We start from the raw sequence: 26,026 nt of genomic DNA, 5'->3' as shown, positions 1-26,026 counted from the left end.
CTATGAGCGACTTCGTTGGCTTGTCTCCGAATAAACCTAACATCAGAGGTTACTAAATCAGAAGCTAATAGGTGTCTACAATCATTGATTACTGCGCTAAAAGCAGAGATGCCACTTTTACTACCATAAAGACTATCTACCACAGTTTTGGAAACAAGCTCAAAGTCCACAATACCCAGCTGTAGATCACGAACCCATTACATAGCTGATAATAAACCGAAAGCCTCACCCAAATCAACATCAAGGAGCGGAGTCATCCATTCAGTCTTGGCTAACACATAATGACCTTCATCATCTCGAATACACAGACCAATGCCAACCCGATTCCGAGCTTGAGAAAAGGCTGCATCAACATTACATTTAAATCTTCCGGGACTTGGTTTAATCCACTTCAAGTCATTCGGGGTAGTGGGATGCTGAGGGATAGGATGACGAATAGTCTGAGCATTCCTCCAACTAGTAAGAAGAGATCATGCACGAGCACAAATAGTTTGAGTTGTTTCAGTAACATTGTTTCATACCTTATTGTTTCGATGCTTCCATATACTCCAGAGGGTCACACTGAAAACTTGTTTTTGCTGCTGGTCCAGGTGTTGTAAGATAGCAAACACATTGGTTGGAAAACTTGCATCAATATCAAAAACAGCCATCAAAAGACTCCATAATCCACTACGCTGCCAACAAATCATGCTTTTATTACACATAAAGAATAAATGGGTGCTATCCTCACCAAAATCATCACACACTGCACACCTATCAGTACACTAAACTCTTTTGATTGCAATCGGATTCTTGTGGCCAAACAATTACGACAAGCTCTCCATAGGAAATTCTTGACCTTCGGGGGCAATTTTAAACTCCAAATACAAGTCCAGTTACCCAGCACGCAGTGCTGTACAACTGCCACGTCATGATTCAGAATATCCTTATAAGCACTTTTAACTGAATAAGCACAATCCCTCTCGAACTTCCAAACAGGCACATCATGAGTTACCGAAGGGAATAACGGAGTATTAAAAATATTTCTCGCAGTAGCAATGTCAAAAAAATCATTAATTAGATCCATATTCCATTGCTTATGGCGTGTAACCAGTAAGTCAGAAACAGTGATAGATGGCCACTCCAAATGTTGATGAGTAGACGGTAAAATTCGTGCAGCATTACTGAGCCATGGGTGATCCCAAACTGGAATGTTCTCTCCAGAGAGCCATGGGTGAGCCATGGGTGATCCCATTACTGAGCCGTGAGTCTAGCCTATTAGTATAGATAGATTTAAATTATCAATTAAAAAAATAGTTTAAATCTTATTTAAATAGAAACAATACACGATAATAGGTTAATCACAACAATATTAAAAAAAAGTTATTTTAACCTTATATAAAAATAAAAATAAAAATAAAAATGTTACATATTATATCCAGGAGTTGGGGTTCGAACCCCAGATACTTCACTTCTCCACTAAGCTACTTGACAAAAAAAATAATTAGTAAAATTTTAGTGTAACATTTTTTCATTTAAATTTATCTTTCACTCAATTATATTTTAGCATTTAAACGTTGCTTAACAATTGTAAAAAAAAAAAAAAAAAAAATTGCTTAACAATACAAATAGAAAGACGGACACCTTAATGCAGGTAGATATAGAAGAAATAGATATATGAGAAAAATGGATGAACCGTTAATTTTATGTTTTTTGTATAAACGGAGTATCTTCCGCGCGTAACTGCGGAGACTAATCCCCTGAGTTGATGCATGTCCAAGACTGAATTTGAACTCAAGACCTTGGATAAGCTAGAAGAGATTCGTGTCATCTCACATCTAAGCACTCTTGGGTTGAACCGTTAAATATATGACATAATAGTTCTTTTTTTTTTTAAGGATATGACATAACAATCCTTGTGAGTTTAGTTAATAAAAACATTGTATAATATATAGAGAAGTGGGTTCAAACTCCGAAAAATACTTTAGTAATCGTAGGTGAATTTTGGACCGTCAATATATTCCTAAGGGCCTGAAAGCCCTCTCGAAAGGCTTATGCGCCCTCTAGAAGGGCTCCTGAGGCTTAGGTGTGCTCTTCTAGAGGCGTCGCCTTAACTAGCTTCTAGAAGCATCTAGAGCTTAGTAAAATGAATTAAAGCCCAACTTGTTTGGGGTTTAAGTCACGCGAAAACAAGCCCACAGAGGGCTATAAATACCCCCCTTGGGATCAATCTCAAGACATCACATAAACAGTCTAAACCCTATATTCTATTGTTGTACTCACTACAAGTGTACTACACCCTGTTCATAGGGCGTCATCTTACCAAAATCATAACTCATCACAACAACTAGAGTACTCGACCAACAAAGAGGGATCTTTGGTTTTCCATCCACCTTCACGGAAGCTTCAGAACACTGGGCGCCCCCTACACCCTAACAAATGTTTCCCTCCAATCCTTTTTAAAGTTCAAAGCATACGCGAGAAAAGGTTTCTTACTAGGATGAGCACCAATTGAAACCCACGACATTTTTTTTACACCCTTCGTACCATAGAAGTGAAAAAAGACCCCAACGGAAGGTTCCAACTCTAAGGCTTAACAAAGAATCTCAAAGCCACAGATGAACGCCCAACTGTTAGGCTGGATTTGCAATGGCTCCATGTTGAAATATTTCAGCACATCCATCTCAAAAGGATTGAAAGGAATTTTCACCCTGAACTGCTCCAAGACTGCAGCGTACATATGGTACATTTCGTCTTTCACGCCCTTAGGGCATTGAATACAAACCTTCTCGTTCGGAATGCAGGGTGTCACGATTACATCTTCCTCATGCCCATTGTACGAGATAGACAACTTACTTCGAAAAAAGATAATGTCTTTTGGCTCAGTAAAAAGGGAAACCGGACGAAGAACATCTTCTGCAAAAGATTCCATTTTCAAATCACTCGAGGACATAAGATATATGTCATCTCCCCTACGAACTGGTTGTGAAGGAATACAACGACAAACCTCCTTCCTATGATCTGGTCCTGAAGTAGAATACAGGAAAACACAATCACTGTCGGAGTTATCGCTATCACTACCACTACTACTCAACGAATCAGCTATTATCATGTAACCAAAAAGCCTTGTTCAAAAACAGCCCAGTTAACCGATACATCTGCATGGTTGCATGGTTCATGTTATCTTCCCACAACCTGAATTTTTCGTCACTAGTAACTTAGATATAATCCTACCCATTTCGTCACACTCTCTAATCAAAACCATCGCAACACAAATGCGAAATTCAAAAAATGAGATTAAGGAAACAAGAGAATACTTAGAAGAGATTGAGAAAAGGCTTCAAGATTTGAGAAATCAACCGAAGAGAGCTCGCGCAGTTGGAGGAGAAAGTCCAGAAGCAAAAAAAGAGAAAAAAGGGTAAATGAAAAATGGAAGAAGAGAAGAGACAAAAACCTTTATAAACCCACCATTTAAATTCGCCTCGAAAATCATGCTGGACTTAACAGCGATTGGAGACACGTGTCAAGAAGCGCAAGGATTCGAACATGTCACTACCAACGAAAGGTCATGAAATCTAAGTCGTCTGATCATATCCAGACCAAATGACTCGCCCTAACAATCTTCAAAATAACCCAGCTCATTCAGACGCCCTCACCACTTCTCCTTGTCCCAAGACTCGTGCTTGGATAATTGTGGACCATCTGCATTCCTAAAGGCACAGGTGCCCTCAAGAAAGGCTCCCTGAAGCTCGAGCGTGTCCCTCCAAGAGACATCGCTTCATAGCAAGCATATGTAAGCACAATAAACTCATATGATTAATCAACCTCATAGATTCATCCGAAATGACCTTATCTTTGCTGGTGGTACTCTCCGAGAGGAGCCAGTCAACCTCATAGATTCATCCGGAATGACCTTATCTTTGCTGGTGGTACTCTCCGAGAGGAGCCAGTGGTGGATAGAGTTAAAGTCTTAGCTTGGAAGTGGTTCCAGGCTAAGTGCCCTGCTAGTCCCTGTTCTCTCTATGCGTGGGAGGTGCAGCCCGTCCTGTGTTTGTATCGGTAGGGTTTTGCGGTGGTTGGTGTTCCTGGGGCTGCCTGTGGGGTTGGGTGGGGTTGTATCTCCCCTTCCTTCCTGGTGTGGCTTTCGGGGTTTTCGTGGTGTCCTTTCTTTCTTGCAGGTGTTGTTGGGTTTGCTGCTGTGGTTGGCTCTCAGTTTTTTGGTGCTTCTTTTTGCTGTTTCCTTTGGTGTATGAGCTCCATTTTGGGGTTCTTTTTGGGTGTGCTTTTGTCTCCGTTTGTGGGGCTGGAGGTGTTTATTTAGATGGCCTTTTGTGGGGTATCGCTTGGTGCCTCCTCCTCTGTATATTGTTTTAAACTTTTTCTTGTTATCTATATATATTTTGCCATTAAAAAAAAAAAAAAAACTCATAGATTCATCAAATTTATAGCCACGAGTTATTAGTTAAATAAATTTCGATGACATGATAATGTGATTGTGACATAGTGCAATGGTTGAACAAAATCTAAACAAAATTGATAAGCGATTCGCCCCATATTTCAAGGATGATTCTAGATGAATCATATAACAATAATTTTTGACTGGTTCATATTAATCTCAATCTTCTCTCCTCGAAAAATGTTCTCGAATTCCATGTGTCATCTTTATATACTTTCTTCATTCCAACGTTTCTCCCTTACATCACATGTGCCACTCCCTCAAAGTCAAACCAATCATCATCATTCTACAACACCTTTGCTTCAAAAAAAAAAATCATTCTACAACACCTTCAAAACAACAAAGAAAAACACTTCCATTCTAATCATATTTTACATCAAAAACAAGAACATCTTCCACTTCAAACACAAACATAGGTTTTTCATCAACCAAAACAAACACAAAACATTGATTCTATAGTTATATCTATCTTATGTTACGTTCTTGTTCCTTATCATCTTCATTAATATTAATATTTTTCAGCTGAAAATAATTAATATCCAGTTTTAGGTTTATTATATTTGCTGAAAATAATTAATATCCAGTTTTAGGTTTACTATATTTGGTAAAAACATCAAAACTATTTTTACCATAATAACAACCTAACAAAAACAAAAAAACATCTGTTCTTTTTTTTCTTCTTCCTTTTTATGAATTTTTATGATTTTTGTGGAAGAAGAAAAAAAATATTTTGAAGAAGGGATTGTTGAGAGAATTCAAAAGGGTGATTGAATCAACAAGAAAAAATGGCTACCGAGGCGTTTATGTTAAAAGAAAGCGCCTATTTTTCATTAAGAGCATTGAAGAGCCTTTTTGTGTTAATATCAGCTATGGTTATGGTACTTTTGTTACCATTTAGAGGAAGAAGAAGGGTATCACCTGTTGAAAAAGAGGAGAAGATTCAAAATCATGAGTGTTGTCATCATCATCACCGGAAAGGCGCGGTGGTGCGCGTTCCGGCAAAGATTGTGCCGTGGAAGAGTGGTGGTGGTGTTGGTATGGTTGCCATGAAGGTATTGGATCATATGATGAGGAGGGAATTGGCTATAAGGAGAGTTTTGGAGGATGGTGATGAGAAATGTTTGAGGGAGTATTGGCTTTTTGGAACCAAAAGGGGTGATACAATTTTCACACAATGTTGGACTCCTCTTTCTGTTAAGATTAGGTATGTTTATAGGTTTGGATTCTTCAATAATCATAATTTTTGTCATGTTATTATAATCAAGATAATCTTGTTTGATTCTATTGACCTTGTGTTTAAAAAATTATGATTTATGAGCTAGGCACGGACACTCCTCGGATTAGGCGTGTCTGATTGTCTCTGTATCAGACACGTGTTGTGTCTGACACCGACGCATATAATTACATTGAATTATGCGATTTTCTCAAATTATTAACGGTGCAGACGTGTTAGTGTCCGTGTCGTGTCCAGTGTCCGTGTCAATATCTGTGCTTCATAGTTTATGAGTCATTTTTAATTTATTATAGAAGGATATAGATATATGATTTGAGAAGAAAGAAAAGAGTTTTGTGACAGCTACAAAATCAGGAAAACGGAAAAATAAGGCAGGCCTTGTTTGTTTCATGTTTCATGTTCTGTTTCTTATGTGTATATTTCAGCTTTCTCCTGATAATAATCATAATGGTTGGTCTCTTGATTGTTTTGTTGGTTTCTGGAAATTTTAATTTCTGTCCTTGTTTTAATGTAAAACTATTTGAGAGGTCCCTTAACTTAATTTAAGTCATGGTCCCTTAATTGTGGTCCAGTATAGGTGATGCTGCTGTTATTGCAGTTATAATGACATAAACAAATCTTGACACCATAGCCAAAATCACGGTTGCGGACCGTTATTTGAAACCTTGATAAGTGGTATCTGTAAATGTCTCCTGTTGATTGCATATTCTGCCTTGTTAATTTTTTATTTCTTCAAAACAAGTAATCTAGTTGTAGCATAAAAACAACAAACAATAGTCAATCATTTTTCCACTAGTTAGGGTTTGGCTTTGTTTTCATTGACAAAAACAAAAGCATGACATTCACAATTTTTGTCCCTTGGAATTAATATGGTTATCATGTTTTTATAACCGCAATTTGACAACAGTTTGTACTAAATAGCGAACTGCAGAACAATTGCAATTAGTTAAAATTCTGCTATATACTTAAGTGTTATAGCGTCGTTATTTTACAATATTGACTAATGTTTTACCTACTTTGTGCAGGGGACTTGTTATTCTTATGCATGGTCTTAATGAACACAGGTTCGTAATTTTAGACAATTTCTAGTTCTCAAGTCATTCAGTTTTTTCTATTGATTCTTGTTTTCCTGAAGTGATTTTCCTTTGTTTTTAACAGTGGAAGATATAATAATTTTGCAAAGCAGCTGAATGCTAATGGCTACAAGGTTTATGGGATGGATTGGATTGGTGAGTAAGAACCAAGTTATAATTAGTATGCTTGTATTAACTCTGAAAAATGGTAGTAGCTTTTTTTAACTTATGCTTCATGAATTTGGTACTAGTTCCTTTTGTTTCTCTATTAGGCTAAAGACTAATTTCATGTCCTTGACCTTGTACTAACATAGTGAAGATTATATGAATCTTACTAATATAATTTACATTCTGCATGATCTCGTCATTATATCACGTTTACGTTGTTTGGTATTGAGGATGATTCATTGACCAATATTTGTGTAGTTTCTACTGTAGAGTTTTCAGATTTTCTTTTTAGTTAATTTGTTCTTTGATCAGTAGGAATCGAATTCGGTACCACCGGAGTTTACAACAGCCACATACACTGCGCAACAATCACTTGCGCTAGAACTCGGTGGTTTTTGTTTTTAGTTAATTAAGGATAGAGAAATACTAGAGAGATTGGCCAGCAATTTTCTTGGAAATTCTTCATTGTGCAAATGGATGTACATGTTTGGCTAATTTCAATTTGCAAAAGTCATGTGCTTTGTATAATTCAATACTAGATTATTTATTTATAACCCATTAAAGCATTTTATATTTAGCACAGACACATACATCGGCAATAATTTAGAAAATAGGAGTGACTGAATGTAACTACATGTATCGGTGTAACAACAGACATGCCTTCCATTTGAAGTGTCGGTGTTATGTTGAGCATTTTAACATCTAGGGGATCAGTCTGTCTTTGAAGTTATGTGCCTATTTTTAAGGGTCTGTTTGGATTAACTTACTTACTTGAGCTAGCTTATCTTCTCACATAACCTTTGAGACTGTTTCGGAGAGCTTATGACATGCAATCAGTTGTTTTGAGCTTACTTCCATAAGCTCTCCGAGATTTATTAGGAAAAGAATCCATAGCTCGTATTAAAAAAATTGACTTTATTTGATCTTTTGTTACAAAAATAACTTAGACAAAAACTCTTATGTTATAAACAGTAAATTAAGCTGTTAATCCAAACAATATGAAATTGTGAAGAAAAATTGTTTCGACAAATTTAATGTCATCCTTTGTTTACATGATAGTCATTTTGTTGAATAGTTTAGTGACCATCATTCTTCAACATGCATCTATATTTGGATGTTGCAGGAAGATGCGTATTTGTGCGATAAAGTAACATGTGAAGCTCCTGTATATAAGTAAGCTTATCATCTGTGTGAATTGTGTGTGACTCATATGTTTAAGATTAATAAGTTCATGAGTCTTACACAGATAAGTGTTCTTTCACTTTCTTATCTGAACATTTTTTGGTGTTTCATTAGGTTTATGTCCTCTTTTGATAAAAGCATGTGTAGATGCTTTTCTTATTGTTTAGAAGGAGCATAGGATTAACCTAGTTAACCTACCTAGGTGCCTCATCGGACATGACATGGATTGTGAATATTATTATGTTATTCAAGTGGTTGGTTTTCAAGAACTAGGTAAAGTTTTGGCTTTGAATGAAGACAGGATACTTGGTCGTGTGTTTGGTTTCGCCGTGACAATTAAATTTGAATGACTTGATTCTGTAAAATTGATTATGGATAAAAGTGAGCTGAATGTAAAGTGTTTTATGTTAGGATATATTTATGTAAATGTGGGTTGAACAATATATTCAAGGCTGAAATCAATTGTAGATGCAAAAGCTTCAAGTTAGAACCGATTCTAGAGAAAAAAATCAAGTATACTCGATAGCATTGAAACATTTTGAAATCATTTCTACACCTGTGCAATCAATTTTCCTCCTTCAAAAATAAAAAAAGAGTTTTCTGCAGTCGAAGTTAAATTCTAGCTTTAAGGGACGTATAAAGAGTTAGAAGGAGGAGGTCTCGGGTTCGATTCCCGGACACTTAACATAACTACTAACATTGCTAACATTTGCCTATAAAAAAAAAAAAACATAATTAAGAATATGATATGACAGTTTCATGAATATTGGATGTGTTGTCTACATAAGGGTATGTGCTGTATATAAGTCTGTTTTGAAACCTTGTATGTTTTATTGTCTAATCAGATAGATTGTGTTCCATTCACTTTTGCTCAAACCTGATTTTGTTTTACTGATGTCTGCTCATCTTTTAGGTCATGGTGGCAGTGATGGTCTGCATGGATATGTCCATTCTCTTGATCATGCAGTTTCTGATTTGGTATGTCGATGAATCTCCAGGAATTTTGTTGGATAATCTATAACTATGGCACTGTTTGGATTGAATTATTTGAGTCTATCTATTGACATATGTACTTGTGAGACCGTTTGATAGCGCTCATAAAAATCTCTGAGACACTGACATATGATTGAAGGCGTGTTTGGTGTCTGACACGTGTTAGTGGCCAACACCGACAAAATACTGACACTCGTGATTATATTCAATTCATTCATTTTTTTCATATTATTACCAGCGTCGATGTGTCATTGTTAGTGTCATGTCCTCTTGTCCGTGTCTGTCAGTGCCTCTTAGATGGAAACAGTTTATGAGATATTCGCAAGTTGTTTTTACCTTATTTCCATAAGCTCTTCAGGTTAGCTTATGATAATAGTTTATATCTTATATGAAAACAGGATGACTTTATTTTATCTTTTACTATAGAAATGACTTGTAAGTAAGCACGTATATATACGTGCTTATGCTATAAGCTTATTCAAACAGGGCCTAAAAGGGATTGTGATTTATATTTAAGTTTGGACTGTATGTTGCTACTGAGTTATCATTGTTCTGGTATATATCATTGTATTTTTTTTATAAACAGAAAATATTCATCGAGAAGGTTATAACTGAAAATCCTGGTCTTCCATGTTTCTGTTATGGACACTCGACAGGTGCAGCAATTACTCTTAAGGTATGATTTTTTTGAAACTTACCTATAGGAGAAAAATGTCAACAACCAATTGAATTGTGTATAATGTATTCATTATTATCCATATTATAGGCACTTCTTGACCCAAAGATTGAAGCTTGCATAGCTGGTGCTACATTCACATCACCTGCAGTTGGAGTTGAGACTTCTCATCCATTTTTGGTGGTAAGCATACACTGCAGCTTGCGTCCAACTTTTTGATTTAAGTGATTATATGCAGATATCAGAATATATCTAGAGTTTAATAACTTTGCAATGATGGTATACAAAATGTTATTTTGACGCATATTTTACGACAATTTAGATGGCTAGCACAGTTTAAATATGTGATTAATTACGTCTGGCGGATAGTTAATGGATATAGCCAGTTGTCACAACTCTAACTATTCACTGAACCTAATTAACCACGATTTTAATCGTTATTAACTATAATATTCGGTGTTTAAATATACATGATATTAATAAATTGTGTTCAATATACATGGTTTTCGTGTGTTAAAATCTACACGGTATCCATTTATCATGATTTGTAGTCTTTATACACATGAAAACATAGTTAAATGAGGTTCAAAATTGTGGTTAGTTGTGTTGAATGGATGATAGATTAGTTGTGATATCATGTTATATTCATTAACTATCAACTGAAAGTGATTTGCCATCCATTTTAACTGTATTAACTAACCAAATTGTTGTCCCATATTGTGTCAAAAGAACGCACCTCTAAAAGAATTATATCGATATTTATTTCACCATAGTATCATGTTATATATGATTATGCCATACACAAGTATATTATGGTTATTCATCTCTGTTTTTGTCATTACAGGTACTTGCTCCAATAGCATCATTACTACTGCCAACACTAAAATGTAATTCAGCATACAAGAAAGGGTTGCCAGTTTCTCGAGACCCGGAGGCTCTCATCGCGAAATATTCAGACCCATTGGTATGCACAGGATCGCTTAGAGTACGAACCGGCTATGAGATTCTTCGAATCACAAGCTACTTGCAGCAAAATCTAAGAAAAATGAAAGTTCCATTTCTTGTTCTACACGGCACTGGTGATTGTGTGACTGATCCAACTGCCTCACTAAAATTGTATGAAGAAGCTTCATCAAGTGACAAAAGTATCAAATTGTATGAAGGATTTTCACATGATCTACTATTTGAACCTGAAAGAGAGGATATCACTGAAGATATAATTCAATGGTTGAATTCTAGAGTGTGAATTAGTTACAGCAATGAGGGGGGAATATGATGAATTTTATACCAAAGAAAATGTTGAAGAGCCAGCATTTAGTGGTCAATTTTATGGGCTGTAATTGAGAAAAAGCACTTGAGGCAATATATAGCTGAGGCATACTTTTATTTTGCCTGAGGCAATATAATATAAACTGTTTCATTTATTTATAAACTAGCTAGCCAATATTTCTTGTTATCAACATTTGTTGCATCTTTTTGTGTTGGTGGTGAAGCCATTGTCTCTGTTATTACATGTGGGTAAACGTAAGTAAGTCAAACAAAACTAAGCAATTTAAATGAAAGGGTTTCAAGTTTCAACAAAATCACCATCCCCGTCGATCGAAAATAGAGTTTTTAAGTTTCAACAAAATCGTTATTCCGTCAATCGAAACAGAGAACTGAAAAATCACAAAACAAAGATGGAGTAATTTTTTTCCCGCAAGTTTTTGCATCAAAGATAATCTTATTTGAGGCGTGTCAGACACATAATATAGATATTTCTTAGTTAATATTCAATTTTTAGTTGATTCGACAATAAGTCTTATCTTTTCTGTTGGATCAAACCTTTTTTGGTAAACACTCATTTTAACCTAACAAGAAAGAAATAATGATATCTCTGATAAAACAAGTATTCACTCCTATAGAGCTCAAAGATAACATTTTGTAATTTAAAAAAGTTGGTTTAGCTCTCATTATTACTAGAGCCAACCCATTGTACATTGTAAATTTGCTGAACCATTGAGAGAGATGGAGATCTTACTTACACTTGGATAAGGAAAACATTTTCAAGCTAGCAATAGATTGATGAAAGAGCACTCTCTAATATCATTTCTACAAGAAATATCTATCAATCTATTAATATATTTTTATAGACAAAAAGGACAAATCAAATATTTAGACAGACTCCCTAATTTTTTGTCGAATATCAGAGAATCCACTCTCAAAACTCCTTACATTTGATACATACTAAATTTTTCAGTTATTTCATTGGATGACGGGGCACTGATTTACATTATTTCAATCGACAACCAAAAGCTTAATCCCACCAAGTGAATCGGCTAGGAGATTTGACAAAATTTTACATTGTCTGTCGAGGTCTAAACAACCCTCTCCTTTGGTTTGGGACCGACAATGTATAGCAAGGCTACCATAATTTGCAGTCAAATAAAGTCTCGTCCCATTAAGTGGGTCAGCTAGAGATTCGACAAAATTTTACGTTGGCTGTCGAGGACTAACACAACCCTCTCCTTATACCCAGACTTTTGGGACCTGCTATGAATAACAAGGCTACCATAATATGCCATCAAATAAAGAGCGACCTGGAAAGTCCTTGTAAAAGATAATAAAAGAAATAAGAGAATGCAATGAAACAACTAATGATAAACTGTGATAAAATCACGTCTAACAAAATCTGTGAATTTATTTGTAAGGAAGGATTTGATGTGCGAACAAAAACTTAACAAATACATAAGCAAACATCCGACTTTGTAGACAACTTTTCATTCTCATTGAAAGCCAAATCCACTATATACAACACCAATCAGTGAAAAGTATTTGGACTTCAATTGCGCTAATAAAAATTGGTCAGTACTCGGTACCAAAGCCATATGAATTTCTTCCCTTGGATGCATGGAGTGAGCAGAACTCAGTTTAGGACAAAATGGTACCTTGAGTCAACATAGCTCTCAACATCCCAAAGAAAAGAACCAAAAGTAACCGCTTCTAAAACAAGCCTTTTCAAACCACCAATGCTAATTTTGATGATTTCATCTTTTGAAGAATTAATTTTCCCCTCTGGTGTTATAACAATTTCCGGTCTACCAAACAATGCTTCAGTATGATTCTCAATGATGCTGACGGCCTCTTTGGATCTAATCGTTGCATATCTCTGTAATGTCTCGATATCAAAGGACATCATATAGGACCGCAACCTAGACACTGTTATCTCCTGACCATTTGCACCTGAACTGATGCCACTCTCAAGCCAAGCAGGGACTTCGGGGTGGGACATAACTTGAGAAGGGAACTCAAGGCCAGTGATTCTTGTTTCGTCTTCTAAAGTTTGGCTAATAGTTTTCTCTTCTGCATCAGGTAGATTTTTTATTGTCTTTTCCAGCTGGAACCGTTGGACAACACGCTTGAGAAAGTATCCATACATTACTGACGCAGCATAGACCTGTCCTACCCTTAGTTTGCTGATCTGAGCTACAGATTTTGAATCCCCTGATCGGTTACCGAGAAGTAGAGCCAAGTGGCTTTCGATCAACTCATAGGCTTCACGCGAGTGAAGATCCTCAAGTTTTCCATCTTCGCTTGGCCATGAATCAACTTGATCAGAAGGATGTGGCGTTATGGAGGGTACTAAAGAAACATTGGCATCCATAAATTTTTGCACTACCAATGTGTACAATATTTCTTCTATAGCTTTTCTCCTCTCTTTCGCCTTTACCTCAGCAATTCTCCTGTAAAATTTTGGAACCCAGCAAAAATAGTTAGCACCTCACTTTTTTTCATTTTTGGTAAAGCATATGTGCTTTATAACTATGAAAAAACCTTCCAATATAATAGAAACAAAAAATCATTATGTACTCTTGTTTTGTGAGAAAAAATAAAATTCATTCATACTAGTATTTTTCTATTAATAACAATATCTTATTTTTTATGGATTCAAACTAAATATGGTTGAATCAACAAATACATCAATAAAATATAGTGCATAAAGAGTAACTTCCACTGACTACTTATTGTGCATTTCATGAGACTAGAAACTGATGATATTTCTCCACCAAACACTAACTTAAAACAATATCTTTTTTTTTTATGGATTCAAACTAAATATGGTTGAATCCACAAATACATCAATAAAATATAGTGCATAAAGAGTAACTTCCACTGACTACTTATTGTGCATTTCATGAGACTAGAAACTGATGATATTTCTCCACCAAACACTAACTTAAAACAATTTGATGAAATCTGAAACATACATGAAGTGCAAACTTTATATAGCAGACAAGTATATCACTTAGAACCTCTTTATAGGTAAAAGTAAGGATTGCACAGTTTTTTGTTTCACAATAATTACGATGTGACACATAAGTCTTACATGGCCATTAAGTGAAACCAATTGATGTGAACTTCTCAGTCTATCTATCTACATTGATATATTATTTCTTCATCTAATGCACTCCACAGCTTTTACTTTGTAAAATAATACGCTTATTTTAAATTTCCTTATCATTGATGTAATTCTTTTATGTTGCAAATAATGTATTTTTTACTACTATTAATAGTAATTTGTATACCCCCTTAGTACTTTAGTAAGACCCATTAGGTTAGAATAGCCTATATAAACACATTTGTGGTTGGACGTTATTGCAAGTTGTACCACCAGTCAACTGCTAATATGTTTATGTAGGATAATCTAACCTAATTGGCCTGATCAATGAACTGATTTACCGAATACAAATTACTACTAATGATAGTAAAAATACATTATTTACAACATTTTAGCATATTTTTTATAGTTCTTTATAGTAATATGTAACTTTATCATATTGCCGGTCATTAAAAACATTTTGTACGTTTCCTGATAGACTTCAAACACAATCTGATATATTAAGCTTTTATCCATTATAGGCATTATTTTCATTAGCCTTTCGAATTTACAATCCACTCTAGGGACATATAGCTCTATGATTTAGAATGTAGCTAGTAACACAAGAGAGGGAATGAAATAACTTGATTGTATATTGAAATAGAAGTTGTGCACATATACAAGGCTGCCAGACTACCTAATAAATAGAGAATTGAAAAGAAAAAAGGTAGGAATCAAATTAAATCAATGTGATATGATTTGTTCCCAAAATACAGATAAAACTTGAAAGTGACAATTAACCCAAATCAGATAAAAAATTATCTGAACCATAAATACCCAGGGGTTAAAGGTCAATACAGCTGTTTTTTTTTTAAAGAAGGTCAACACAGCTGTTAACAAGCTCTAATAGATTAATGCAATTAAATGCATACAAAACCAACAAGATATATTTAAAAAAAAATGTCCTAAATATTTAAACCTAGAATGCAAGTTAGATGTCACGATAAAATAATAGTGCTGGTCATATTTTATATCGATGAATTTGATGTGGTATGATAAAATGAAGTGCACATAGCCACTGATAGGAGAGACACTAATAAGTTACTAATAGCAAAGATTCTACCTACAAACGGGAACAAGTAAATATAATTTGAAATATTTATGTAAAATGTAGCATCTATCAATCAATGGATCAATTAAAGACCTTTTATCTAAGTTTGACTAATAAGCAAGAAACTAACTTTCTCAGATATAAGAACATATATGGTGATAAAGCAAAAATATCAGTGCGTATAGACCAAACCTGTACAAAACTAAGTCAGTTCCCGAAGCAGAAGGCTTTTCTTTTTGTTCATAACCATCACGATCAGATTGGAATTGCTCTAGCTGTCGCTCTACTGCAGCAGACATGAGATGTGGGTGACTAACCAAAATCTGAGAGAGAAACTGCCCTACTGGAGACTCGAGCTTTAGTGGGGCAATATTAGAACTTGATCCAGATGACTCTGCAGATGATGATGATGCAGCTCGAACCACAAGACCCCTTCTACTTCCAATAGAAAATCTCCTTCCATTCCCTTGCTTGGAGTTAGGTACAGAAGTGTGCAGCTACCAACCACCAAAAAAAATCAGCAAGCAAAAAAACAATCCCTCAAATCTCATGTATTAAAATAGAATACGTTAATTTAGTGGAAGCACAATGAACACCATGACTGTTTGTCAAGACAATAACTCCAATCAAATATAAATGCAATATAGAACTGGTGTCAATCATCAAATGTTCACAGGAGAAACAAAAGTATCTCAAATCAACTTTCACACAGGATTCAAATTGAAAATCAGCAGTAATTTTTAAATAAAAAAATAGAGCTGTACCACAAAACCAAAGTATTATAAAACATGTTAAAACAAGTTATTAAATAACTTATGATTCATGTTCTCGTATCAAGCAAGCAAATTATAGCTAACATAAAAAGCAGCATCAGCTTCAAATCAAATTTCAAGCTCCTCTTCATCCAATACATCATCAGCAAAGTTTGAATTAGTTTCAGGCTAAAAGAAACTTCTCGATTGTGAAAAGTATTGGAATCTTTACCAATAAAAAATCCCATACATATGTGGCTAAGTTAGATGAAAGCACGTTTGTTTATACGCAAAAGCTCATTTCAACTTGTACAAAATGTTATTAGTTATAAGACTTGAAATCATGGTTGGATTATTGAACTTTATTTATTTTGAATGAAACCGAATTTAGTCACTAAAATTGTAAGACTATTGTTCCGATACACCTTAAAATAAACACCCACATTGTCTGGGAATTGAGGCCAAGAGAAGTTTATATACAACACCCATGCTCCTCAACCCAACAAGGCGTCTTTTATCAAGGACAAAACCGCGAGGGGCTTACACCCAAAGAGGACAATACCTCGTAACGTGGTGTAGCATACTTTATGTTGAAACGGAACAACTATCAACTTAATCCCCTTATTAGCAATATTCCAAAAAGGTTCCTAGAATTGCAAAATGTTAATCACATTCTATCCTCTATCTTGATCTATTATCAAACTAATCCCTTACACCATTCAAATGAATTCGTACAAAGTACATATTCGAATAAACAATCAATTTAATCCCTAAAGCATCACTCTCTCACCAATTTTTTGGTCTCTGAACTATTAAAATCAACTAAAATGGTCCTAAAACTGTACTCTCATTCATCAATTTGGTCCTTATTCCTTAAACCAGTTTATTGAAGGACTCTCATATTGATGGATGAGAGTATAATTTAAGGATTTTTAGTTGATTTTAATAGTTTAGGGACCAAATTGGTGAGAGAGATATGAAACATGAACACAGACACAGGACACAACACTGACACTAATACTCACATGTCAACAGCTATAAAAATTTGGGAAAATGACATAATACAATGTAATCACAAGTGTCCGTGTCGTTGTCAGACAAGACACACACGACACGATACCTTCAATCAAAAGTGTCAGTGCAACACAGTGAGAGTGATAGTTTAGGGACAAAATTAACCGTTAATTCGAGTAACAATATCCAAGCAAACTCCAGAGGATCAAATATTTGTCCTCATTTATTTATTTATTTATTTATTCAAAATTAACAAACATAGGTAAAAAAAGTAAAACCAAACCATCAATTTCAACATGCAATTCATCAAACTCGCTATTCACATCAATCACAAAAAAAAAACAAAAAACAAAAAAAAACAGCACATGCATTCATAACAACCACAAATCAAAATATAAAAATAAAAAAAGCAAATAAATAAAAATTCGAAGAAATGATTCGATACCTTACAGGAGAACGGTAAATTGGAACGGAAAAACGAACCGGTGGAACGTCCGGCGAACATTGACGGCTTGCACGGCCGTGCAGATGACGGAAGAACAGTTGCCGTTAAGTTTAACGCCGTGCGTGTCGCTTCCATTTTCAACTGTGATAAAAGCAAAGCAATGAGCGTTGAATGAACGAAGAAAAAAGGAACGAAATTAACGAATGTGAATGAAGATGAAGATGAAGATGAAGATGAAGATTTGAAGAGTACTTTGTGGGAAATGGGAGAGATAATATATGGATGATGATGAAACCCTAGAGAGAGAGAGAAAGAGATTGGATTTTAGAGAGAGAAAAGTAAAGTGGTGTTAGTTACAGTAAGGCTGTGTTTGGTAACAACAAGAAGCTAGCTTATAGCTTGTTGAATTAGCTTATAAGCTTGTTGGATCAAAATTTGACGTGTTTGGTAACAAGCTTTTTTCGTAAGCTTATAGCTTTTTTTGAAAAGCTATTTCAAGTAGCTTTTGAGCTTGTAGCTTATAGCTTCTTATAATTTCTTCCAAATTTAACCTTGTTAATTTAATTTTATTATTTCTAAATAAAAAAAAAACCACCCACTTCCCACGTTTTATGGCCTACAGCATCCATGCTCACAGCTTGCTGGTCACTACATGGTATAGTTTTCTCTATTTTGCTGTTCACTTTTTTTTTTATGACCTTGCTTGTAATTCATATAATATTTATTGTTAAATAAATAGTGAAACAAGTTTACTTAAATAAATTCGTCAAAAAATAAAAATTTGTCGAATAAAAAATGTCAATTGAATTTATAAAGCACGTTTATCTATCATTGTGAAGATGAAAATATTTTGAAATAAATTTAAACATTTTAAAAGAAATACATTAAGTAATAAAAATTGTATATATGATTTATAAAAAAAAAACATAAATACGTCCTTTTACGTCATTTTATACTTATCAGCTACTTCAACAGCTAATTTTACCAAACACTTTTTATTTTAATAAGCTAACTTTTCAGCTATAAGCTATCAGCTATCAGCCATCAGCTATAAGTTAGCTTTTCAGCTATCAGCTAGCTTATAGCTTCTTTTTACCAAACACACCCTAAGAGTCAGGGGCGTAAAACAAAATTATGGTCGGTACTTATTAATTAGAAGGAAAAAAAAAAGTAAAAAACATTATACTCCCTCCGTCCCTTAACGTAACCCCTTTAATTATTTCTTAAGAAAAATTGTCAGTGTAATTAATGTGTCTGTTTTGTGTATTAATATTACTAAATTGTCCTTTGTTTGTATGTGTAATAAATTTGATTATTCATATTTCAAGACAAATTAGTAGTATTAATTAGGGGTATGTTTAGGAAAAAAGTAATAAATGCATATAGTAATTTGAAAACGAGTTTACATTTAGGACAAAAATAAAATCAAATGGGTGTTTAAATATAGGGACGGAGGTACTAAAATGCTAAAGAGATCGAATCGGTTGGATTTACACGACCATAAAAACCGACATGTTAATTGAAGATTACTTCACTTACAAGTATTTGGTCATTATCATTTATTTAAAGCTAAATTATACATAGAGCATTTAAGTTATTTAGTTGTAATAAATTAGTAGTATTTTGTATCATTTAAGTCTTTTAAGTTAATTAATTATAATAAAGTTGGTTCTTTTTTTGTCAAAAAAAAATAAGTTGGTTCTTTAAATTTTTTTAAACGTCAATTAGATCCTTTAAGTTATTTAAACATAACAATTTGGAGGATTAAAATGTAAGTTATTCTGGACCTTTACAACTAAATAATTTTTATTTTTTTTAAGAAAGTTACAACTAAATTTGGAGGGGGTATGTTATAGTCAAAGATTCTTGAGTTAACAAAAAGCTTGTTCATTTCTTCAATTGGTTTGTGAAATATCCATCATTCTATATTCTATTAAATCTTTGGTTTGTGGATTCCAAACGTGTGAAAGAACACAAACTACTCCCTCCGTTTCAAAATACATGTCCAAGTCAACCATTTCACACATGCCAATGCACAATTTTGACTGTTAATATATTTAATTATCTAAAGTAAAAAATTATAAAAATTTAATATTTTGAAAATATTTGTCGAGACAAATCAAACAACATCTTACATGCTAATATTTGTATTTATAGATTAGTTAAAAAATATGGTCAAAGTAAGTCAAGTAAATAGTGCACATTGCAAAAAATGGACATGTATTTTGAAACAGAGGGAGTACTATTTTGTGGTTTTCCTGTGAAGGCACCTAAAATATCAGATTTTGGTGGAGCCAGTAACAAATTTGTTAAAATGAAAATACTAGAATACAATGACAGTTGTTCTGTTTTACTCTAAGCAGTTTCCTTATTATTATAAAAAATAAAACAACTACCTGTTCCTGCATTCCACGTTCTTATGCACTATTAAATAATTCAGCTTATGGCAAAAAGTCATTTTCAACTGCAAGACGGATTTGCATGTAAGCAGTCTTTGACCTAGTTCAATCATGTATACAACTTCTTAATTGATAAAGGGTCTTGCTAACAAGTGCCCTAAGGGCATTGTTTAAGGAACCCAAAAAAAGAAACTATGTCTTGAAAATACAATTCAAACACTTTTTAAAGTTATAACCGTACAATTTCTAATGCAAAAAAAGCTACTTTTAGATACTTAAACAATGCCCTTAGGGCACTTGTTAGCATTTTACATTGATAAAATATGAATCAAACCCCTCAAAAAGAAATATGAATCAAACTATAAACAAAATTAGCATTTAAATTATTTTGAAAATTTTATTATTTTGAATATTTTAGAAATTGTTTAGAATTTAATTATTTTGCATCAAACATTGTAACACATAACATGGACTAATTTAATATATTTTGCACCCCACAACTTCTATTTTTTAATATTAATTAACAATACTTTTTTCTATCATTTTAGATTTATGAGTTAATTTTAAACCTCTAATTTTACAAAACACTTGAATTATTCTATCGGTCATCAACCATCAATCATCAATTATGAGCTATAAACTTTAAAGCATCAGTCATCACTATAAGCTAATTTATGAACTATGTGCTATTTTTCACCGAAAAAATTATCCGCTATTTTTACCATGAAGTAACTAATCCAAGATAGAAATATTTATTTAATGGGTCAAAAATGAAATATGGAAGAGTTCTACTTCCAATAAATGTGTTTTTCATGCATTTGGATTTTGGACCAACACATGATATAATATAGTCCTAAATTTACAAAAGCAGGGCATTCTTTAACATTAACATATAGCTTATGGCATACAAAATGCTTGCAGCATCACATTATCATTCCAACACACACACGTGTGTGTAAAAATTACATAAGGAAATTAACTGGAAACAACTTTAATTCTTTAGAAGAGTCACACAATACATGACTTGCTTGATAATATTCATAATCATGCAAAAAAACATATATGAAAAAACAAAAAATATGTTTCATATAAACTTCATGAAAATCATTGGAAGTAAAGCTTGTGCAGCTAGTATGAATAATATGTTTAGTTTGTTGTTCTTCAAGCTTCCATTTCCCACTGATGCATCCCCTGAACGAAATTCTGGAAAAGGTGGTGAATCAATTATATTTGGGTCGTCTCCTAAAATAAGTTGAGGTGGTGGTGGTGGCGAACCAATTATATTTGGTTCATCACCTAAAATAAGTTGAGGTGGTGGTGGCGGTGATGTTTGCTTACTTGGTGACGATGCCTTGAGAGGTTGACACTTCATTCCAGATAGACAATTATTTGATGTGCTAAAAATAACCAAATTAATTAAAGTTAGAAACTATATAAACTGAAAAAGTTGTTAAAATACATTGAGCGACATATAAATTATAAATAAAATGATCTATATATCTAATGTTTTAAGGTTTTAGATGAAAAATTAGTAAGAAAAAAATATTTGATGAAAATGTGGCGTTCAGAACTACTTATGTAACGATAATGAAAGTAAAAGATATTAAAGGATCAGTACAAAAGATTTGATCGCACTTATTTAGAACTACTTATGTAACGATGATCTATTATTATATGAAATTAGAGCACATTTACTTAATGAAATTAGAATTGGTCGACGATCATGGCTTCAACAAGCAAGTGTTTTCTAATTTCATATAATTGATTCATCATTTAATCTAATTACATATTCCTCTCAATTTTTCTCTAACCAACTCTCCTCCTTCCATTTTTTAATGCAATGGGAAAATAGTGGAGAATTTCAACTTACTCAGTTTCAATTTTCTTATTCACCAAAGATGCAGGTATGGTGCCATTGAACCTATTGTAAGACAAGTTCCTGCATGAATCAAGAAAAAAAAATGTTTTCATTTTATTGAACTCAAATAATGTGTTGCATTTGTTGAAACAAAAACGTGAATAAAATGAAACTTACAATGACTTGAGATTAGGTAAAAGGCCTAGGAAATTTGGAATAGGTCCTTCAATAGTATTATTTTGCAAATCACTGAAACACATAAAAGTTTAGTATATCAAATATAAAATAAATAAAATACAATAAACTATTGGTTAACCATTTAAAAATAGATAGAAAAAAACAAAGCATTTTTTTTTTGTAAGTATATAATCTCACATTGTTTCAAGTGCAGTCATGGAACTGAAATCTGGAAGAGTGCCTTGCAACTCATAACCACTAAGATACCTATATTTTTTAAGTCACATACCAAATTATTAGTAGCTATTATATTATATACATAATTTATGAGAATTATATTAAAATGATATTAATTACTTACAATGCTGTTACACGAGGTTTGGCATCAGTGGTGCATTTTATCCAATCCCAACTATAAGGATATGGTAGACAAGGGTCTCCACTCCAATCCACAAGCACTTCAAATGCCAACTTAAGTTGTAACAAACCTTCCACTAATTTGACAAAATAAAACACAAATATAAAGTTAATTGAAAAATAAAAGCAACTCATGGTAAATTAGTATAAATAAGTTTTTATTCAAACATTTAATTATATTTTATCATCTTATCATCATTAGAATTTGGGTTAGACATAAGTCAACTCTAAAATCGAGACTTGTAAGATGAGAAATCTCCACCACTCATTCGATGTCAGACTCTTGAGATCTCTTTTATGCCCACAATTGGACATTTGGACTATGAACTGAGTGGTCTCATAGTGAATGGCCAAACAAATCTTAGATTATCTCTGATATCATTTTTATGGAAATAGCTTATGATATGTATTAAATTGTTTTTAGCTTATTTCCATAAATTTTTCATGATAGCTTTTATCAAAATAGTTCATAGTTTATATGAAAACTGTTTGACCTTAGTTTATCTTTTGTTTGTTAAGAAATAGTTTACACATAAGCACTTATATGATAAGCGCTTCATTAAATTGCTTATCCAAACAAGGCTATAACACACTTAGTCACTTACCATCTCTGCTATCAGTTCCTGCATTGAATGCATCACTTATTGTAAAAACTTCAAGAGCATTAAGTATAGGAGGAAGAGTAGAAGACTCTGAAGCTTGAAGAACAAATGTAGTATTTGCTGAAGCTGTAATATTGGTAATATACACTTCTTTCACACTTCCAAGAGGAGGAACAATAGCACTTAAAAATGGCTTATCATCTATATACATCTGAATTGATCTTTTTCCAAAAGCACTTTCCATAATTTCTGAGAAATAAGCATTTACATAAACATCATTTTCCTCTGCTGGAAGCCTATTGATAAATTGCATGTATTCATTTGTGCTTGATGAAACAATAGCATTTTTCAATGCAGCTTCTGGTGGATGATCTTCTGCTGTGGTAATGTCAAAGGTTGATTCCTCGCTTTTTACTTCGGAAAGTAGGATACCGTATGCCGGGGTCCATATTCGATCGTAAATGTCGTCCGGGTACCTAGTTTGTTCCAATCAATGCACCAAACAATAGTGTCAAGCATGGTTTTAAGTTGCAGTTGCAATTACGCTGAGAATCTTTATATCGTGGTCGATGTGCGTGAAAGTGAAATTACGGTTGCAATATTGTTACATAGACTTTTTTTTGAGGCACGCTACATAGACTTTAAAAAACCATAGACTTTTTTTAGGCACGTTACAAAGACTTTAAAAACCCTTTATAATGGGGTTGCAATTGCAGTTGCGGGCCGCAATTTAAAACAATGATGTGAAATATCAAAATTTGATAAATTGGACATTCATATGACAAAATTATTTGACATTTTTCTATAATATTACTCCCTCCGTTTCAAAATACATGTCCAAGTCAACCACTTCACACATGCCAATGCACAATTTTGACTGTTAATATCTTTAATTATCTAAAGTAAAAAATTATAAAAAGTTAATATTTTGAAAATATTTGTCGAGACAAATCAAACAACATCTTACATGCTAATATTTGTATTTATAGATTAGTTAAAAAAATATGGTCAAAGTAAGTCAATTGAATAGTGCACATTGCAAAAAATGGACATGTATTTTGAAACGGAGTGAGTATTAATTACTTATTATCTTGTTGTACCAATTTTTCTCTATACAATAAATAGTTAATGATATTATTGAGTAAATAATAATTAATATTGCATTAATTAAACTATAAAAAGAACATGTAAATAGAAACCTAATTTTCTATCTAAGAGCTCGTAATTGAGATAACGCACGTTAACCAAGGTCCTGTGTTTGAATCTAGCCTTAGACATATAGCATCATTAACACTTTTAGAGAGAGTTTGCCGCTCATTTGAGTCTCATAAGACCCGAGCGATAAGTCTCTGCAATTGCGCGTGGAGGATACATGATTTACAAAGAAAAAAAACACAATTTTCTTCAAAAGTGACGACTAAAAAGGTATAGAGGGAATAATGTGGAATACCTGATAGTTTCATTTCCACCAAAAGCATATCTCCATTGCAAAATCAAAGCATGATTGGTATCAAAATGACTATACATTGTAGGATCCAAGCTTCTTATTTCAAGTGATGATATAAAAGGAATTTGTGTAGCCTTTGTTTCAGCAACACATATGCTAGTGAAATTTCCTTTGGTTACATATATTGCTTCATAATCAACATAATAAAAATTTGTGGTATTAACAGTGGCCCAATAGTTACCATCAAATTGAAGATCAAACACTGGTGGTGATAATTTATTATCATAATTTCCATAATAAAAGCTTGCCCTAGCAAGAACTTTTTCACCTTTTGGAACTTTAATGGAATAGCAATTTTTCTTTCTAGTTGGGAAATATCTTAGAGTGCTTAATGGACTAGAACTTGATGAATAAACTTCTTGAGGCACACCATTTTGAATGTAATATAATCATCATCACCACTCCATCTTATATTGTTTTTATCAGTGAAAGATTTAGAGGATCCACAATTGATACTCACAAAGATTGTGAGGGAAAGGTTTTGAGAATGATAGCAAAGAAATTGCTATGAGTAAAAGAAAAGTTAAAAGGCTTTTCATGGTTATGAAGAGATTTATGCAAAGGAAATGCTAATTAACTTGATGATGGTTTGTGTTTAGGATAAGCATGTTTGGCTATATATAATGATGCCATAATAATTTTATTAATGATGTGTATATAGTTGACTAGCCGCAAATTAAGTTTGTTTTGAACTTTTGTTTATTATTTAATTGTTGATTGGGATAGCACTCAAGGGTATTTGGTTGATTCATGGTGTGTATTCCATTTTTTATTAATGGTTGGTTCATGATGTACTCCCTCTGGTCACTATTATAAGCAAAAATTCACTTTTTAGGTTCATTCAATAAATGATGTATGTGGTCTATATATAGACTACATACATTATTTAATGAATGAACCTAAAAAGTCAACTTTTGCTTATAATAGTGGCAGGAGGGAGTATATTCTTATATTTGACTTAAATTAGGATTTTGATATTAGATATGTTACAATTTAGTTGTGACAACTTCAAAATGTTTATCCTCCATTAAAATATATTTAGTCTACATGTGACTTTTTTACTTTCAATTATATGTTAAACAAATGTCTATAAAAATATTATTTTTTCTGTTCAAAAATATAATAATTTAAATTATATTTGCACAATCTCAACAGTGTCTACGGATTACTGGTGTTTGAGTTTTATGTTGTTTGAGATTTGGTTTCTTCTTGTTTTGAAATGACATTTGTACCTTTGGACTATTCTTAATTAATGGATAATGCTAACCATTGTCCTTGGGACATTGGTTAAAGTACTAAAATGAGTAAGTTTGCATCGAAGAGTGGTGTAATTATTGCTAAGAAAAAAGTAATGACATGTATTTCCAAGATAAAATTTCCATTATTGGAATCCTTAACCATTGTTCTTAGGGCACTGGTTAGCAAGACCCATAATTAATTAGCACACTTGAGAGGAGTATTGAATTGGAAGTTAAATAAGTCTCACATAAGAATGATTAAGAAAACCTAAGAAATTTACGATAGAGTTTAAGCTCATTGATTCGAATTTTTGTTCCACAAACCTCCATACTTAAGAACAAAATTAGTCCACTACCATGTTACACTATAAATTACACGTAGAATAAA

The 26,026-nt window shown here is 33.2% G+C and overlaps 2 protein-coding genes, 1 long non-coding RNA gene and 1 pseudogene across 4 annotated transcripts; 2 read left to right on the top strand and 2 right to left on the bottom strand.

Moving 5' to 3' along the window:
* The first annotated feature begins 4,675 nt into the window (after positions 1-4,675).
* Positions 4,676-11,221, top strand: LOC146917292 (uncharacterized). The gene is made up of 7 exons (XM_085719100.1): positions 4,676-5,639; positions 6,695-6,733; positions 6,828-6,898; positions 9,006-9,070; positions 9,672-9,761; positions 9,852-9,944; positions 10,606-11,221. The coding sequence occupies exons 1-7, from the start codon at positions 5,221-5,223 to the stop codon at positions 11,005-11,007; spliced, it is 1,179 nt and encodes a 392-aa protein (XP_085575226.1). The 5' UTR covers positions 4,676-5,220; the 3' UTR covers positions 11,008-11,221.
* A 1,160-nt stretch (positions 11,222-12,381) lies between these two features.
* On the bottom strand, positions 12,382-17,803 carry LOC146917290 (UV-B-induced protein At3g17800, chloroplastic-like). The gene is made up of 4 exons (XM_085719099.1): positions 17,693-17,803; positions 17,441-17,581; positions 15,422-15,726; positions 12,382-13,483 (listed from the first exon to the last, which is right to left on the bottom strand). Exons 2-4 carry the CDS (start codon positions 17,573-17,575, stop codon positions 12,667-12,669), a joined length of 1,257 nt encoding a protein of 418 aa, XP_085575225.1. The 5' UTR covers positions 17,576-17,581; positions 17,693-17,803; the 3' UTR covers positions 12,382-12,666.
* On the top strand, positions 15,726-17,319 carry LOC146917291 (uncharacterized). Its single transcript, XR_015015545.1, has 2 exons — positions 15,726-16,781; positions 16,918-17,319. It is a non-coding gene; the product is annotated as an uncharacterized LOC146917291 (long non-coding RNA).
* A 2,936-nt stretch (positions 17,804-20,739) lies between the features above and the next one.
* LOC146917289 (uncharacterized protein At1g24485-like) lies at positions 20,740-24,972 on the bottom strand (annotated as a pseudogene). Its single transcript, XR_015015544.1, has 7 exons — positions 24,344-24,972; positions 22,897-23,369; positions 22,236-22,368; positions 22,073-22,141; positions 21,875-21,946; positions 21,710-21,778; positions 20,740-21,236 (listed from the first exon to the last, which is right to left on the bottom strand). The product of XR_015015544.1 is annotated as an uncharacterized protein At1g24485-like (transcript).
* Positions 24,973-26,026: the final 1,054 nt, after the last annotated feature.

Source organism: Medicago sativa, chromosome 6 (genome assembly GCF_051527215.1).
Source record: "Medicago sativa cultivar Bolivia chromosome 6, Bolivia_mono, whole genome shotgun sequence".
In the NCBI taxonomy this organism is placed as follows: Eukaryota; Viridiplantae; Streptophyta; class Magnoliopsida; order Fabales; family Fabaceae; genus Medicago; species Medicago sativa.
This window is presented reverse-complemented; position numbering and strand designations above follow the sequence as displayed.

Coding starts and splice junctions, on each gene's coding strand:
- LOC146917290 (XM_085719099.1), bottom strand. CDS start 17,575: ATGGAAGCGACACGCACGGCGTTAAACTTAACGGCAACTGTTCTTCCG. Junction 15,727..17,440: donor ATTTACCGTTCTCCTGTAAG/GTATCGAATCAT, acceptor GGTGGTTGGTAG/CTGCACACTTCTGTACCTAA. Junction 13,484..15,421: donor ACTGACTTAGTTTTGTACAG/GTTTGGTCTATA, acceptor AAAATTTTACAG/GAGAATTGCTGAGGTAAAGG.
- LOC146917292 (XM_085719100.1), top strand. CDS start 5,221: ATGGCTACCGAGGCGTTTATGTTAAAAGAAAGCGCCTATTTTTCATTA. Junction 6,899..9,005: donor TTATGGGATGGATTGGATTG/GTGAGTAAGAAC, acceptor CTCATCTTTTAG/GTCATGGTGGCAGTGATGGT. Junction 9,945..10,605: donor CTTCTCATCCATTTTTGGTG/GTAAGCATACAC, acceptor TTGTCATTACAG/GTACTTGCTCCAATAGCATC.